The 16,516-nt window shown below is 35.9% G+C and overlaps 1 protein-coding gene across 1 annotated transcript in view; it reads right to left on the bottom strand.

Annotated features, from left to right (window-relative positions):
* Nucleotides 1-16,516, bottom strand: part of LOC150097089 (myosin-14-like) — a 1,147,103-nt gene that overhangs the window by 316,563 nt on the left and 814,024 nt on the right. The window contains exon 29 of the mRNA XM_090407039.1: nucleotides 9,973-10,125. Coding sequence (XP_090263165.1) covers nucleotides 9,973-10,125 — 153 coding nt within the window. The remainder of the gene's footprint in view (nucleotides 1-9,972; nucleotides 10,126-16,516) is intronic.

The following is a 16,516-nucleotide window of genomic DNA, read 5'->3' on the forward strand; positions in this document are numbered from 1 at the left end:
CTTATAGGCTGGTCTGTATACCTGGAGTTGTCGTGAAGGTACAGGACAGAGATTGGTGAGAAATAGGATACAGAAAATGGTTGATAACAGCAGTATTCTCTGTTGTTGTCAGCATGGGTTAATTAAGGGAAGATCATCTTTCACTAACTTACTTATGTACTATAAAAAGGTGACAAATATCTTGGACAGGGGACATGCATATGCAGAAAAGCTTTTGATACAATTCCACATGACAAGCTGTTACATAAATTGAAACAGATGGCTTTGGATAATAGACTTGTGAGTTTCATCAGTGAGAGGCTGTTAGATAGGTATCAGAAACTTGTATATGACAGATCAGCATCCCAAAAGAGGTACATTACTAGTGACCTTCCCAAAAGAGGAAGGTCACTAGTGGTGTACCGCAGGGGGTCAGTTTTGGGACCACTTTTGTTCAATTTGTATGTATGTCAGTGATGTTAGGATGGGTTTAACTAGTGATATGCAGCTATTTGCAAATGATGAAAAATTGAGGAGAACAATGAAGAGTCAAACAGATGTTATGGCTGAATAACAGGACTTGACTAGATTGCATGAATGGGAAGGTGGAACTATCAGTTCAATGTTGCAAAGTGTAAGGTTTTGAGATTTGATAAGCAACGATGGGATGCAACGTATATACTTAGTGGGGAATCTTTAAAAGAAGTAGAGGAGATGAGAGCTGGTGGACAACAACCTGAAATTCAGGGCCACATTGCGCAAATTGAGAAGATGCCACATCGGATAATGGCAGTGATGCAGAGGACCTTGACATGTAGAAATAGAGAAGTTATATACCACTGTATAAGTCCTTGATGAGACCTCATATGGATCATTGTGCACAGATTTGGTTGATGAATTTTCATAATGATGAAGATATATATTGGAAAGGTCCAGAGAAGATTCACAAAGGTGGTCAGTGGTCTTAGGAATGTGGAGTAAGAGGACAGATTGAGAGAATGTAAGTTGCAAAGGCTTGTGAATAGGAGGAAGGGGGAGAGGAGGATATGATTGAGACATAAGCTAGTCAGGGTTTGTTATCAGGTCGACAAGGAAGAGATGTTTCATAGAATGGGAAAGTGGGGGTAAAACAAGAGCCATTGCTGGAAACTATAAGGAGGGTGGTAGAGGAGTGAGGAGTAGGTCCTTTGCATGGAGTGGTTGGTGAGTGGAATACATTGTCTGAGTGTGTTGTGGGTGTTGTGGGAACTAACAAAGAAATACTGTTATGTATTTCTTTGTTAGTTCCCATGCAGCATTTATTTCCTTACTGCACAACTCCTTGTTCCATGTTATAGCTCCAAGCTGTCTCCTAAGCTTGTCATAATTACCAGCCTTATAATTACATATATCCTTTCCTCACAAGAGTCTTCATACAACTAGCCACAACACAGGTGATTACTTCATGATCAATTTTACTAACTGGAGGAAAGTGTGAAACCTCTCTCACAATTATATCCTCTGATGAAATTATGAGATCTAGAACTCTCGATTCTTGCATGCCCTCCTTTATGTGCTGCCTGAGATAGTTATCTCTCAAGAACTCGGGAAATTCATTTTCCTTATTCCCAAATGCTATCTCTCTATTCCATCTATATCATCATAATTAAAATCACCCATAATAATTACTCATCCATCGTTCACTAATCCAAGTTTCTTATACATTTCTTCATCACTACCCTCCATTCCCAGGCCCATAACAACATCCAACTAAATATGTCTTCCTCTCAACCTCCACGTTATACCACACTGCCTCATAACCATTATCACTATTTATTACTTTCATGTCTATCTACCTTATGTGGACTTAATTCCCCTGCTATCATCAGCAGCACACCCACTCCCTTCTTGCCCTTTCTATCTTTGCAAAAATTATCATATTCTTCCATTTCTATTCCCGTTATTACAATATCATCTTCATTCAACCATGTTTCACTTATTCCAAGGATTTTGGGGCAAATAAACTCAATCACGGACACCGTTTCATCCCCTTTATTTCTAATACTTCTGGCTTCGGTTTGCAAACAAACAGAGCAGCTCATTTTTAGGTCTACAGCCAGTCCTATCCAAGCCACGTGTTGGTTGTGATTTCCCCACCACACTTGCCTAATTATCTTTATCACCACTTACACTACATATATCTGCATAGTCTCAGTTATGAGATATAATAATATAATATATATATTAATATATATCATATATAATAATAATTATTATTATTATGTGACACCCGCAGGGAGTCCAAAGACTCATCGAGGGAGGACACCTCTATAGCTCTGTCTCCACCACTGAATTCACCAACTACAACAAACCGTATCATCATCTACACCAACGCCATCTACTGCCTACTACCACCAATAGTATTTTCACAATCACAAACATCCATGCTCATGGCAGGATTCAAACCCGCAGCCTTTTGGCTGAAGAGTGGATACACTAACCACCCAGCCAACCAGGCTGGGAATAATAATAATAAGAATGATAAGTGGAATAAAGCTTTTCCACTTGGTTATACTATCAATTAAAGATATGAGGAAATTATATTCTTGTTTAATCTTTTATCCAAATGTAATCAAAAAAAGTTTGTGCTTGAAGCAATTTCATTACTGAGCAGCTGATATACAGAGGGTAATGACTTCACATTTATTTACACTTGTCTTAGTGTCTCATAAGGCAAAGCACATATCCTTTCGGACATGTATAATGATATGCATTTTAGAAAGGGTCACTAAAACAGACTGGTTTCACTAAATAAGTGAAGAGAGGTCTCCAAACACTCAGGCAAACTCCCCACAGATCACTCTAAACTCAGCAAGTGCAAGTGATCTGAAGTATCATTTTACTCAGCAGTTGTTCCACTCAGTGACAGGCCTACCCTGCCACAGAGAGTAACCATCAGTGTTGACTCTGTCCAATGGTAGGCTCCATGGAGGCTTGGAATAATACCAATAGGATAGCAGGCAGTTTGAAATTTTTGCTATTTCCTCTATAACAACTGCTGCATTTCTGGTCTCTGTACTAGATGGCTTTTTTTTTGTTTGTTTGTTTACTTTTTCTGACATTTGGAAGCTTCTCTGTTAGCAGTGCGACTTATGAAGTCTAAGACTTCAGCATTTTCTGCATTTATTTCCTTTTCTTTAGGCACTTCCGCTGGATTAATAGTGGTCTGCTCAGACAAAACATTTGCTTTATGTTGTGCTGTATATAAGAAACCTCTCCATGTATGAATCTGTTTTTTTTTTTTTTTTGATGTTTCAAGTTAGAAAACTTGAAAACTTTTCTTATTACTATCCAAAGAAGTCATCTGAAATTCAAACTTTTTTTCCTGTTGTTTTCTCATTCTGAAAACTCATTACCGTCATGGGTTATGTCTTTATCAGGTGAAAAAATTGATTCAGCAGTGCCTACAACCATTTCAGCATAAATACTAAGAAGACATACGTTGATTTTATGTACATTTGATATGCCTTTCATGAAAGATGTAAAGTACTGTCTGGATAGATGCTCTATCCCCAAACAACAGAACTTATATTTTTCATGTACCCAGATGAGGTGCCAAACATTGCCTGCAAACATTGTCTTTGTAGCACCTAGCCTTTTAACTAGTGGAAACTGCTCTTTCAATATTTCATTTCATCATGGAAATGAACTTAATCTTTCATTTCCATGTTGAAAAGGATATTACAGACTTCCATTCACTTTCTTTTGGATATCCTCTTTACATATATTATTATTTTGGTAATCCCCATGGAGTCACCACACTCATCACAGGAGATCCACACAATCAGCAACGTGTCTATCATAATGAACTTAGAAATTATGTACACTACCTGAATGCAGGTAGTGCACACAAAAAAATTCACATAAAAAATTTAGTCCACACATCCTCATTTGCCATATCTTTATACAACTTTGAGGGATGTCTCTTTCTTCTTATCTTAACATCCACTCTATTTATAATTCATTCTGTATTAATCTGATAGAATCCCTTAACTAACTTGAAGATCACTATCATATATCCTCTTTTCTTGCTATCCACTAACCTTTGTAATCCATATTCTCTCAAACACTGTTCATAACCAATACTCCACAGTCCTGATATAGCTTTATTTGTCATTGAACTCTCTCTCTCTCTAGTGTTTCCACATTTCAATGAAAACTAGCCGACCAAACATGAGCATAATACTTCATTTTGGTCTGACAATGTCATATATAGAGGAAGCACCACCTCCTAATGTACTTTTTATCATAGCAGCAATAAAATGGGCAGTCTTTGCAACGTGTCTATCATAACCATCGGAACTTCAGTCCACTGTCTGCCATCACTCCAAGATTCTGAATCTCATCCATTTTCTGAAGTACAGCTACACCAATACAGTACATAGCCTTATATCTCTGTATTCAAAGTGTAACATCTTGCATTTCTTAATATTAAAACTGCAGCCCCACTCATTTGACCAAGCTAAAAGTCTATTCAAATCTTCATGTAGAAAATTAACATCAGCACTATTCCTGATAATTCTACTTAACTTTGCATTGTCAGCAAACGTTTGCAGATCCCCAGTTAATCCAAATGAAATATCATTAACAAATAAGTTAAAACATAGGGGTCCAACTTCAGGGTTCTGTTCTTGGACCTCTATTTTTTAATTCATGCCACTGGTCACCTTCCTCTTTTTCTGAGGCACTGTGCCATCATACACAACTTGCTGGTATCTTTCAGAAAGCCAATCTTCAACCCATCTAACCAATCTGCTAATCCAATCCCATCTTCTAGAGCTTATACACAAATCTATCATATGGTAATCTATCAAATGCCTTTGCAAAGTTCAAAAATAATCACCTTAAATTAAAGATACCAAGAAATTATATTCTTGGTTTAATCCTTTAGCAAAGTGTAAGCAAACAAAGTTTGCACCTGAAATATAATCAGGACTGTGGCAACTCATATATAGAAGCTAATGTATTCACATCACTTGCCTTAGTATCCCATAATGCAAAGCTCATATCCTTATGGACATGTATAATACTATGCATTATCGGAAGGGTCACCACCCAGACCGGTTTCAATCTTTATTGAGGTGAAAAAGTAAAGGAATGCTTAACATAGGCCTAGAGTACTTGGATAGGGTGCAAGAGAGCCCAATAGTATTAGGAGAAACAAAAGACAGATAGACAGTATGAGAAAAAAGCCTCAGCTCTTTTATATCATCATATAGCCAAAGGCTATCAGTTTTCAGAGAAAGATGTTGAAAGTTTATTTTTCACTTGGTTAGAGTATAATAAATTTAGTTTAATCCTTTATCCAATTGTGAGCAAACAAAGTTTGCGCCTGAAAGTATCTTCAGGACTGGGGTAAGGTGGTACAACACCAGGGCACTCCTTGCAAAGGTGGAGCAAGATACCAACACTCCTATCCCAGTCCTGAAGATACTTTCAGGCGCAAACTTCGTTTGCTCACACTTGGATAAAGGATTAAACTAAATTTATTATACTCTAACCAAGTGAAAAATAAACTTTCAACATCTTTCTCTAAATCCAGAGTAATTTATTAAAAAAGGGTGGCACACCATTTGGCAACTCCTATAGGTAGAGATGACCTGCTAATGCTTCTGCCTGGTATCTCCACTTGGGCCTGGCTCCCACTGAAGAGACCTCAATAAAGGTCAAAACTAGTCTGGGTTGTGGCCCTTCCCTTAATGCATAACATTAGACATGTCTGCAAGGAGATGTGTTTTGCATTATGGGAGATACTGAGATAGGAGTGTTGGTAGCTTGCTCCGCTATCAGTTTTCCTTTTTCACCAATCTCATATAGATGAACAACCAAAAGACCAGTTGAAATTAAAATGCAAAGATACTGATACTAAGGTGGTTAGTCTTATCTGAGTTAATCACCTTGAGTTAGCCTTTTCTGCCTGGGAAAGCTCTCCAGTCATCCCTGCAAATGACTATAAGACTCAAACATATAACCTCGTCAATTTTAATGCTAATAAAACCCAGTTCTCTCTTATTTCTTGCAAAAAATAACCATTTTCTCCCAGTATTATTTTTGATAATACTCAAATTTTCAGACAAGATGAGATCTCTCATCTTGGAATTATCTTGACATCAAGCCTCTCCTGGCATAACCACATCACAACCATTGCATCCTGTGCTTCTAAAAAAATTAGGATTTCTCTTTCACTCAGGACATTACTTCACCTCTGAACAGCTGTTAACCTTATTCAAATCATAAATCTGTCTGGATATCAAATACTACTATCATGTTTGGAGTGGAGCTTCAAAGAGCTCTCACAAAATGCTTGATTTTATACAGAGGAGATCAATTAGATCCATCTCTGACCATCAATGACCCATCTCTTACCAACACGCTCCAACACTTACACACAGATGTTTGGTTTATGCAATTTGTTTATTCTATGAATATTTCCATGCCAAATGTTCATCTGAAATAGCATCAATAATTCCACCACACAGTACCAAACCCATCGGAACATGTGCAATGGTCACCAAACATCCCTTCACCATACACCTTGAAACCCACAGAACAAATTTCTTTTCTTTCTCCTTCATCCCTTCTACTGCAGTCTTCCCCCTGATGCATTTCCCAAGAAATACAATATACAGGCTTTTAAATCAATGTAAACAAGTTTCTCCTTTCTCAGCCCACTATCCATATATGAGGGTGGTCTGTAAAGTTCTCGACCTAACAATGAAAAAACAAATTTATAATTTCAAAATTTATTTTTTATTTTTCAACATAATCTCCCTTAAGAAATTTTCTTATGCACTCTTCTTTTCAATACAAAATTTAATTTTATCCTGCTCAAAACTAACTGGTGATTACTTCCAATTTCAGATCCTCTGTTATACTTGTGTCCTGAAACAGTGGGAAAACATCACTATCAACAATAATATAGTCAATGAGACTTTTCTTATTTCATGCAACTTCTCTCAATTTGAATGTGTTCACGTTTTTATGTTGGAACATGATGTAAGTAATAACTAGTCCATGTCCTGAATCCAGCAGGCCTTTATCAGTAATATTATCAGCTTTGGTGTTTTCTTCAAATTTTCTCAAAGCATTTCTATATGCCTAGTAATCATTTTTTACTCTGTTGTTTAGATCTCCAACAATGACCGACATTTCCTTTTTCATTATGTCAGCTACTTTCTGTAAAGCCTTGAAAAATTTCCCCACTTCTTCCTTAGTAGAACCTTATGTGAGACCATATGCAGAAATAAGTCTTATTGTCTAGTTTCCTATTCTGTTATTTGCCTACATCACTATACTTGATATTGCCTACCATTCAAGAAGATTATCCTCATATTTATTGTTGAATATTAGAGCTACTCATTTTCCCCAATTTGTTACTGCCTGAATATAACATTTTGTGTTTGTTGCTTAGATTGATCGTACCTGTTTTCGTCATCTTTGTTTCAATCACACTTATTGTGTCTATGTGGTACATATCCAATTCGTCAACTAGTTCCATTTCTTTTCCACTGATGTTCTTATGTTGATAATACTAATCTTGAACTCTGGTTATGTTAAGGAATGTGCTCCAGGATTTGTTCAATTAGCTTTGCTCTGGATCCATGAGAATAATAACAGGGGCACCTTTTATAACTGGTCAATGCTCCAGCCAGCATGAAAAATTGTCATACTGTATCATCATTTGCATTATGATTTTATTATTATTATGTGACACCTCCAGGGAATCCAAAGAAGTATCAAGGGAGGGCACCCACTCTACAACTCTGTCTTCACCACTCAATCCACCAACTACAATGAACTACAACTAACTACCATCATCATCATCTACATCAACACGAACACTGTCCACCACTCCAACTAGTATTTTTCACAGACAATCACAAATATCCATGTCCATGGCAGGATTCAAACGTGCAACCATTTGGCTGGAGAGTGGATGGGCCAACCACTCGGCCAACCAGGTCGCCATGATTTAAGCCAATAAGAATTCAACTTGGTCTAAATTTTCAAATTGCCAGTCCATCCTCATTTGTTCAGTATCCAAGTGTGCACCACTAGAAGAGGATTAGACATTACGTCAGAAGCTCCAGTAAGTTCTTCACATTCCTTAAAACTTATTATGTGGAGGTCTATTTCCAGTTATACAGCTCTGACCATTAAGCACCCTATATAATTTCTTTGCAAGTTTAATTTGAATATGCTACTTCACATCATTTTGAATACCAGATGATGTAGGAGGGTGGTACGAGAAGTTCTCGGCTTAACAATGAAAATATGAATTTATAATTTCAAAATTATTTTTATTTTTCAACATTAAGACTAATGTTGAAAAGACTAATACATTTATTCCAGCGATGCTCCAGCACCATTATCCCATCCCTGTAGTGGTTCTCAGTAAGATCTGCAAAATACCCCTCTACAGCTGCAATGACCTCTTGATTCTAAGAAAAACGCTGAGCAGCAATTAAGAGATTTAGTTTTGGGAAGAGATAGAAATCAGAGGGAGCCAAATCTGGGGAATAGGGTGGATGTTCCAGCAATTCATAGTGCAGATCCCTCAATTTTCCCATTGCCAAAATACCTTTGTGGGCAGGTGCATTGTCCTGATGAAAGATGATTTTTTTTCTTCTGCAAACCGGGGTCTTTTCTAATGAATTTTTTCATCTAGTCTGGTTAAAAGATCTGAATAATATTCCCCAGTTATTGTTATACCCTTTTCAAGATAATTAATAAACAGCTTTAGCATCCCAAAACACTGATACCACAACCTTTCCTGTTGATAGAACCAACTTTGTCTTCTTCAGCGCTGAACAACTGGCTTCTGTCCACTGTTTTAACTGCTGTTTGGATTCTGGTGTGTAATGCGAATCCAAGTCTCATCCATAGTAATAAATCGGCACACAAATTCAGTTTTATTCTTGTTAAAATGCTCCAAGCACTACTGTTCAGAGATTTTCATGAGAGGGCATTTTTGATCTGTTGTGTTGTGAGCAAGCGTGGCACCCATCTTGCGTAAAGCTTTTGCATTTGCAATTCTTCATGCAAAATATATCCTACATGTTCTTTTGAAATGCCTATAGTCTGAGCAATTTCATGCATTTAGACTTGCAGTCATCCAATACCATATCTTGCACTTGATCAATGATTTCTGGTGTTGTTGTTTCACGTTTTGGACATCCTTCACATGGATCATCTTCAAGGTTGGTACTGCCACATTTAAACTCGGCAGCCCATTTCTTAATTGTCAAAAACAAAGGAGATGAGTGCCCATAAATGTTTCTGAACTTAGAATGAATTTCTTTTGGTGTTAAACCTTCTTTTACAAGGAATTTCATAACTGCATGATACTCAATTTTATCCATCATTTCAAGGATCCATTTCAAGGGATAAAATTGAGTATCATGCAGTTTAAATGTAGCAGTATCAGCCTTGAAGATGATCCACGTGAAGGATGTCCAAAACGTGTACAACACCAGAAATCATTGATCAAGTGCAAGATATGGTATTGGATGACCGCAAGTCAAAGTGGCAACACTTTTACTTCAGACAGCTGTATAAAACAAACTACTTGATAGAATGACTTGCAATTTCACATGGATGCTCATGACAGATGTACCAAGTTAGAAAAAAAAAATTGTGCCGATAGTGTTGTCATCTATAGTCGAGGCCGAGAACTTAGACCACCCTCGCATACATTATGATCTAAGTTAATCAGTGACGATGAATTAAATATTATTTTAACCCAGAATATGTGACTCGAGTGCTATTTTGATATATTATTTTATATTGCAATTTGTTTTGTATCAGGTGTTTATAACTAATCCAATAGTTGAGTAAAGGATATATAAGAAAAACTGTTGAAAATACATATTAAAATTCTTAGAATAATTCATATAACATATTCAATAGTAAAAGAGGGAATGAAACAGTAGCAAAGATATTATGTAATACTACCTGCTGTGATAGCTGTACTATCTGCTTTTCTAAACTTGCTTTTGCTTGTTCTTCATCTTCCAACCGGTCCTGAAGATCAGCAGTCAGGTGCTCTAATTCTCGTACTTTTGTTGAAAGCTCAAGTTTCTGTTTGGTCTCCACTTCCAGTTGTTCCTGTTGTGTTTAATTCTGTACTTTATAAAGATAATCATCAAGAAGAAATCTTTGCTTATATAAGGAAATCTTATGCATTTTTCATAAAGAAAAAGTTTTAAAGAATGAGAAAATTAAGTGGTGATATGTAATAAAATAAGAAAATATGAATATTCTTATTTGAATTGAAACAATTAACAACAACAAAAAAAAAAACAATTTGAATGTTCATTGCTCCTACATTTTCTCTAAGGTTTAGCAACTCTACAACATAAATATGCATGTAAAAAATTTCCATTTTTTTTTTATATGTCATAAATCAATGATACAGTATATATGTAGAGTGCACTACTTTTCCATATTCTGAACATGGTTATTCCGAAACAGTTTTATTTCAGCTCATGAACTGATTTGTTTACCTTACTGCATCCTTTTATCATACATATATATATATATATATATATTATTATGTTTTCAAGTTGTTAAGTCTTTTAAATTTGTCTTTCTTATATTTCAAAATTTCCATCAAGGTATTAAACTTTCTCCTACTGTGAACTTAAACACTCTCCTTTTTGCCTACGACCAAATAATATTTACAAATTCTGAAGATAACTTACAGAAAGCTATTTTAGATCTAAATGAGGTAGCCAGGGATTATGGTATGATAATATCAACAGAAAAATCAAAAACTATTATTATTATTCAGGCCTCCTGGAGTCAAAAGACTCATCGCGGGACGTCCTTCCTAAGAAACACAAAGTCTATCATACCACTCCTTAAACTCATTGACTGTTCTCGCTCTCACCACTCCATCAGACAATGCATTCCATGGTTCAACCACCCTCCATGCAAAGAAACCACTCCTCACCCTTTGCTCACAGTTTCCTTCCGTAACTTCCAGGGATGGCCTCTTGTCATCACTCCTTCCCTCTGTTCAACCAAGCAAAAGAACTCCCCAGTGTCAACCCTGTAACCACCTCTCAACAGTTGAAAACTCTATATCACCTCTCCTTCTATCCACCAAACTCTGCAGTCCACATTCCCTCAGCCGATCCTCATAACTATCATTTATCCCCTTCAAATCCTGGGGACCAAATCTGAGAACGATAGTCCAAGAGTGGTCTGATCAGGGTCTTATACAATGGAATGCTAACTGTTTTATCTCTGCGATAAAACAGTTATCTTATAGTTTTATATTAACGATAAAAAATGAGAAGTGTCCTTCTCATTATTGCAGCAATCCTCTGTGTTACCCTCACCACCTTTGCAATATGTCTCCTAAAGTTCAGGTTTCTATCAGTCATCAACCCCAGATCTCTCGTCTCCCCTACTTCCTCCAGTATAACTCCTCCCATAGAGTATGCAGTGTCCCATCGATGTTTCCCAAAGCTCAAGACCTTACATTTTGCTGCATTAAACCGAAAACCCCATTCATTTGCTCATCTATCTAGCTTATTCAAATCCTCCTGCAGGGCTGCCGCATCTGCACTATTACTAATAATCCTTCCCAGCTTCGCATCATCTGTAAACAACTGAATATTCCTTGCAATCCACTGACAATGTCATGATATAAAAGTTCAACTATGGCCTTTAAAGGACAAGATCCAGCAAATACTAAGATAGTAATAGATAACAAGATCTTAGAACAGGTGAATTCATTTAACTACCTAGGATGTATCACATATGAAAATGAAAAAGATATAAACGTAAAAACTGCAAAATATTTAAAAATAACAGGTATAATTAACTCTATATTTAAACCAAACCTAGTTCAAAAACACACCAGACTAAAAGTATACAATACATTAGCCCTACCAGTCTTATTGTATGGAAGTGAAATCTGGACAATAAAACAAAAAGACAAACAAAGATTAATAAAAGTAGAAATGAAGTTTATGAGAAAAACTGCAAAATATACTCTATTCGTTCACAAAAGAAACGAAGAAATTATGAAAGAATGAAACCAAGAATCAGTAATAGAAAAAATTAAAAAATATAACCATAAATGGATGGAACACATTCAAAGAATGAAAATAAAAAGATTACCAAAACAAGACTTAAAGTACAAGCCATTAGGAAAAAGAAAACCAGGACTTCCTCTTAAACGATGACTTCTAAGGCCGGAACAGGCCACGCTAGGCCTAAATCCTTGATATGCATGATGATGATATTTCAAAATTCCTCAAGCATTTAATGTACCTTTTTCAACCTAGTTTTATTTATTTATTTATTTTCTGGTTTTTATCTTCATTTTTTTACTTATCATCAATGTCATACTTATTCATCATTTATTTAATTAATATTATTCTCTTTCATTAGCAATGACATTATACTCATATTGATTTATTTTATTTCATCATCATTTGCATCGATTTTGATAAATTTTAACCTATAGGAAACTACTGAAATATTTCACTGCCAATACAGAAAAGGTAGGCACTGATGCTAATTTGTAATTGCTTTTATTAATGATTTTAACACTTTCTTATTTTAAAAATTCAATCTGTAGCTTAATTTGTAGCCAAAAAACATTTAGAGTACTTCAGAGAATAAAGCTTTACTTGTTACTATATACTGAAAGTCACAGGAAGGAGCTACCTGGAACATATGTTCAGAGATATAATAAGTCATAATTCGTTATATTTTAATAAATAAAGGGATTTTTGAGAATTATACTATTTTTCAACTTAGTTTGGAAGGTATATTATATTTAACAACTGGAACCATCTCATATCCAGAGAATAATAAGAATATGGTGATAAATATTATGATGATCCAGTATGGTAAGGAAGATAAAATCAGAATAAAGCAGAAAATTAGCTAAATGAACCAAAGGAAATCCCAAAGAGTTCTTTCGGTATGCAACAAGTAAAAGAAAGAGGAAGAATGACTGCAAAAGAATAATTTTGATGAAAGTTGACAGTTGTGGGGGGGGGTGATTGAAGCATACAAGATAGTTGAATTACCGAGTGGTCATGTTACAAAGGTGGAGATATTGAAGAAAGAGATGTGAGAAGGGCTGATGTGAAAATAGAGATGCATAAGATATTACAGAAACTGTGATGTTAATGAAACTATGAGATTTAATGAGATGTATTACTCATACATCCCATTAAAGCCCTAACACATATGAGAATGTGTTAGGTAACTGGCAATGCCTTTAAGCAGAGTGTTTAATTTAAGTCTCAGTTGTGGAAGTGTCTGAAGGGAGAGAAATGGTTCCATTGCATAGAGGAGACTTCAAGACAAAGGTAGCAAATTATCAACTGATCAGCATTTCATGAATAGCATTAACACGTTCGCTGCCATGCTACTTCGGCATAGCCTGTTCCCGTACGCCGAGCAATTTCACTTCTTCAAGGTCAGTACGGTAATCTCGTTGCCGGCGGTAAGTATCATACGAGTATACTCATAGTTGGCTTGTGCAGAGCATATACCATCTATGAGAATACACAGTTTTGATGCTAGCTTCACAAGCCAAGCATTTTCACTTCTTCAAGGTCAGTACAGTAATCTTGTTGCTGGCGGTAAGCATCATACGAGTATACTCATAGCTGGCTTGTGTGGCAGGTTTACCAACTACGAGTATACTTGTAGTTGGCAGCGAACGTGTTAAAGAAGTTGGTTAATGCAAAAATCAGGAGTGGGAGATAATGTATGGTTTCTGAAGGGCAGTTCAGAAAACCTTATGACCAGTGGTGAGCTATAAGGGGCTCACGCGAGCCCTTTGTTAAATTTTTCTCAATTTTGTGAGTCCCTTGTTCTTGTTGTTTAATAATGTTGTAGAACTAGAAAATATCACTGTGGAATGTATACATACTACTATAATTGCTACTTTAAATTCATATGGATTTTCTGATAACTATATAAAAAATCATTTCATTGCATTTTATTCTGATGGAGTTAGTGTAATGTTAGGAAACAAATCAAGTGTTGCAATCAAACTTCTACAAATATTTCCAATGTTGTGATTTAGCATTGTGTAGCTCATCGTTTACACTTAGCATTAGACAATTTGATAAAAGACATTAAAGAAATAAATCATTTTGAAATATTTATGGATAAATTATATGCTTTTCATCATCAATCACCAAAAAGTCAATGAGAATTAAATACAATTGCAAAAGACCTTGGAATCGAAATTTTAAAGATCGGCCATGTGTTTGGACCATGATGGGCAGCTTATATGAACAGCTCTTGCTGTGTGGAGAAATTACCCAGCTTTATGCAAGCATTTTGCATCGAACGATAAATATAAGGGCTTTTTATATCGACTTCTCAAATTTGGAATTTTTAAAAGATCTAGCATTAATGATTGATGTTAAAGCTTCTGACAGATATGATAATTCCTACAGGAATTATCATATCTGTCAGAAGCTCTACAAAGTTGCAATATAAGTATTAGAAGGGCTAAGTTAGGCCTTTTTTTTTGCTCAACGATGCAAGCCCTTTGTTAAAATTTCCATAGCTCACCACTGCTTATGACTATACAGTCATACCATTTGACTTTGAAAAAACATTTCACAGGAGATTGCATGGAACTCTATACATAAATTGGAGCAAATGAGGATGGATATGAAACTTCATCATGAAGGATTAGAATAGAGTCCAGAAGAAAAAGACATGTGTCAGATACATCGCTCTGCACTTGTGGCCCCCTGCTATTATTATTATTATTATTATCAACAAATCTCCATGGAGACAAAAGACTCATCGTGAGAGGTCTCACTCTCACAGCTATCATACCTCCGAGTTAAATGCATTCACTATCCCTGCACTCACCACACTCTCAGGCAATGCATTCCAATCACACTACTCTCCATGCAAAAAGTCTACTCCTCATCCACTTGCTCATGCCCGCCTTATACAGCTTCCAGGGATGGCCTTTGATTCTACTCCTGTCTCCAGATATTCTGTGAAAAATCTCATCCATGCTAATCTGGTAATTACCCCTTATCAAATCATATGTCTCAATCATGTCTTCCCTCTTCCTTCTAACAACTAGGCTCTCAATCTGTCCTCATATTCCACATTCCAGAGACTAGAAACCAACTTAATCATCTCTGGATCCTCTCCAACATTTTATCATCCTTTTGAAAACCTGATAAAACCAAATCTGTGCACAGTAATCCATATGTGGACAGATCAAAGTATTGTACAATGGAATCAAAATATCCTTACCTCAACGTGTCAGTGTTCTATGTATCATTCCCATAATTTGCAGTCTCATCCTTACAATTTTAGCAAAATGTCCATGAAATTTAAATTCTCTATCCACCACAACCCTAAATTCTTCATCTCCTCCACCTCCTCCAAAATTCAGTACTTTGCATTCCATCTTTGCTTCCCAAATTTTAAAACCTTACACTTTGTAACATTAACCCTTTCTGCCCTAGTGATTCCAATTGGAATCGCTAACTGTCTTGGCTTTTGTAGCCCATATTAAGTGGCGAATGATTCCAATTGGTATCGTACGTTGTAGTTCCATTCTTTTAATATAATAACAGGTATGTATTATATGTATAAATCTTACTAATATCGGTTTTTATGACTTAGTAGAATAATATACATAAATTGGATTATAGAGTATAAGCTCAGAAGTTGAATATTTGCTACCAGAATATAATGATTCCATATGGAATCAGTCGGTCAGAATTCCTATCCTGAAATGTATTTTTCAGAAAAATACTTGATGCTCTTGCTTTTTTAGACCTAAATACAAAATAAATAGAAAGAAAAAGTTTTTTCACTTGGAAAAAAAAATTCAGGTCAGAAAGGGACATCGCCACACACACTCGAACATTTAGACAGTCTATTTAGGTCCTCTTGCAAAGCTACAACATCTGCTCTACTTCTCATAACTCTCCTGAACTTTGTATCATCTGCAAACAACTGTATATCACCATTTAAGCTTCACTGCCATTTACATACAAATTAAACAGCAATGGCCCAAAACAGACCCCCTGAGACACAACTTTCCTTTTCTGGAATATGACTCCCCATACACGACCTGCTGATATCTATCAGCAGGTCGTGTATGGGGAGTCATATTCCAGACAATCAATCTCCAATCCAACACACTAATCTAATATCCATCCCCATCTGTTCATATTTAAATATTAGTTCATGTGGTGATCTATCGAAAGGCTTTGCAAAATCTAAATATATTACTGTACAACAGTGATTTTCAACCTTTTTCATAACACGGCACACCTAGACTAATTATTAAAATTCTGCAACACACTAAAAATATATTCTTTTAATTTTTTTGATGATCTGGCAAAAAATAGGCATAATTTTGATTGATTTACACACAAGAAGATGGAAGACCAGACACTAATAAATAAATGTCGCAAATTACGACATTATTTCTTACAATTAATTTCTTTTCATAAATCTCACGGCACATCGG

This window comes from Typopeltis vanoorti, chromosome 17 (assembly GCF_054136105.1).
Source record: "Typopeltis vanoorti isolate ZY-2024b chromosome 17, IOZ_Tvanoo_1.0, whole genome shotgun sequence".
Taxonomy (NCBI): domain Eukaryota; kingdom Metazoa; phylum Arthropoda; class Arachnida; order Uropygi; family Thelyphonidae; genus Typopeltis; species Typopeltis vanoorti.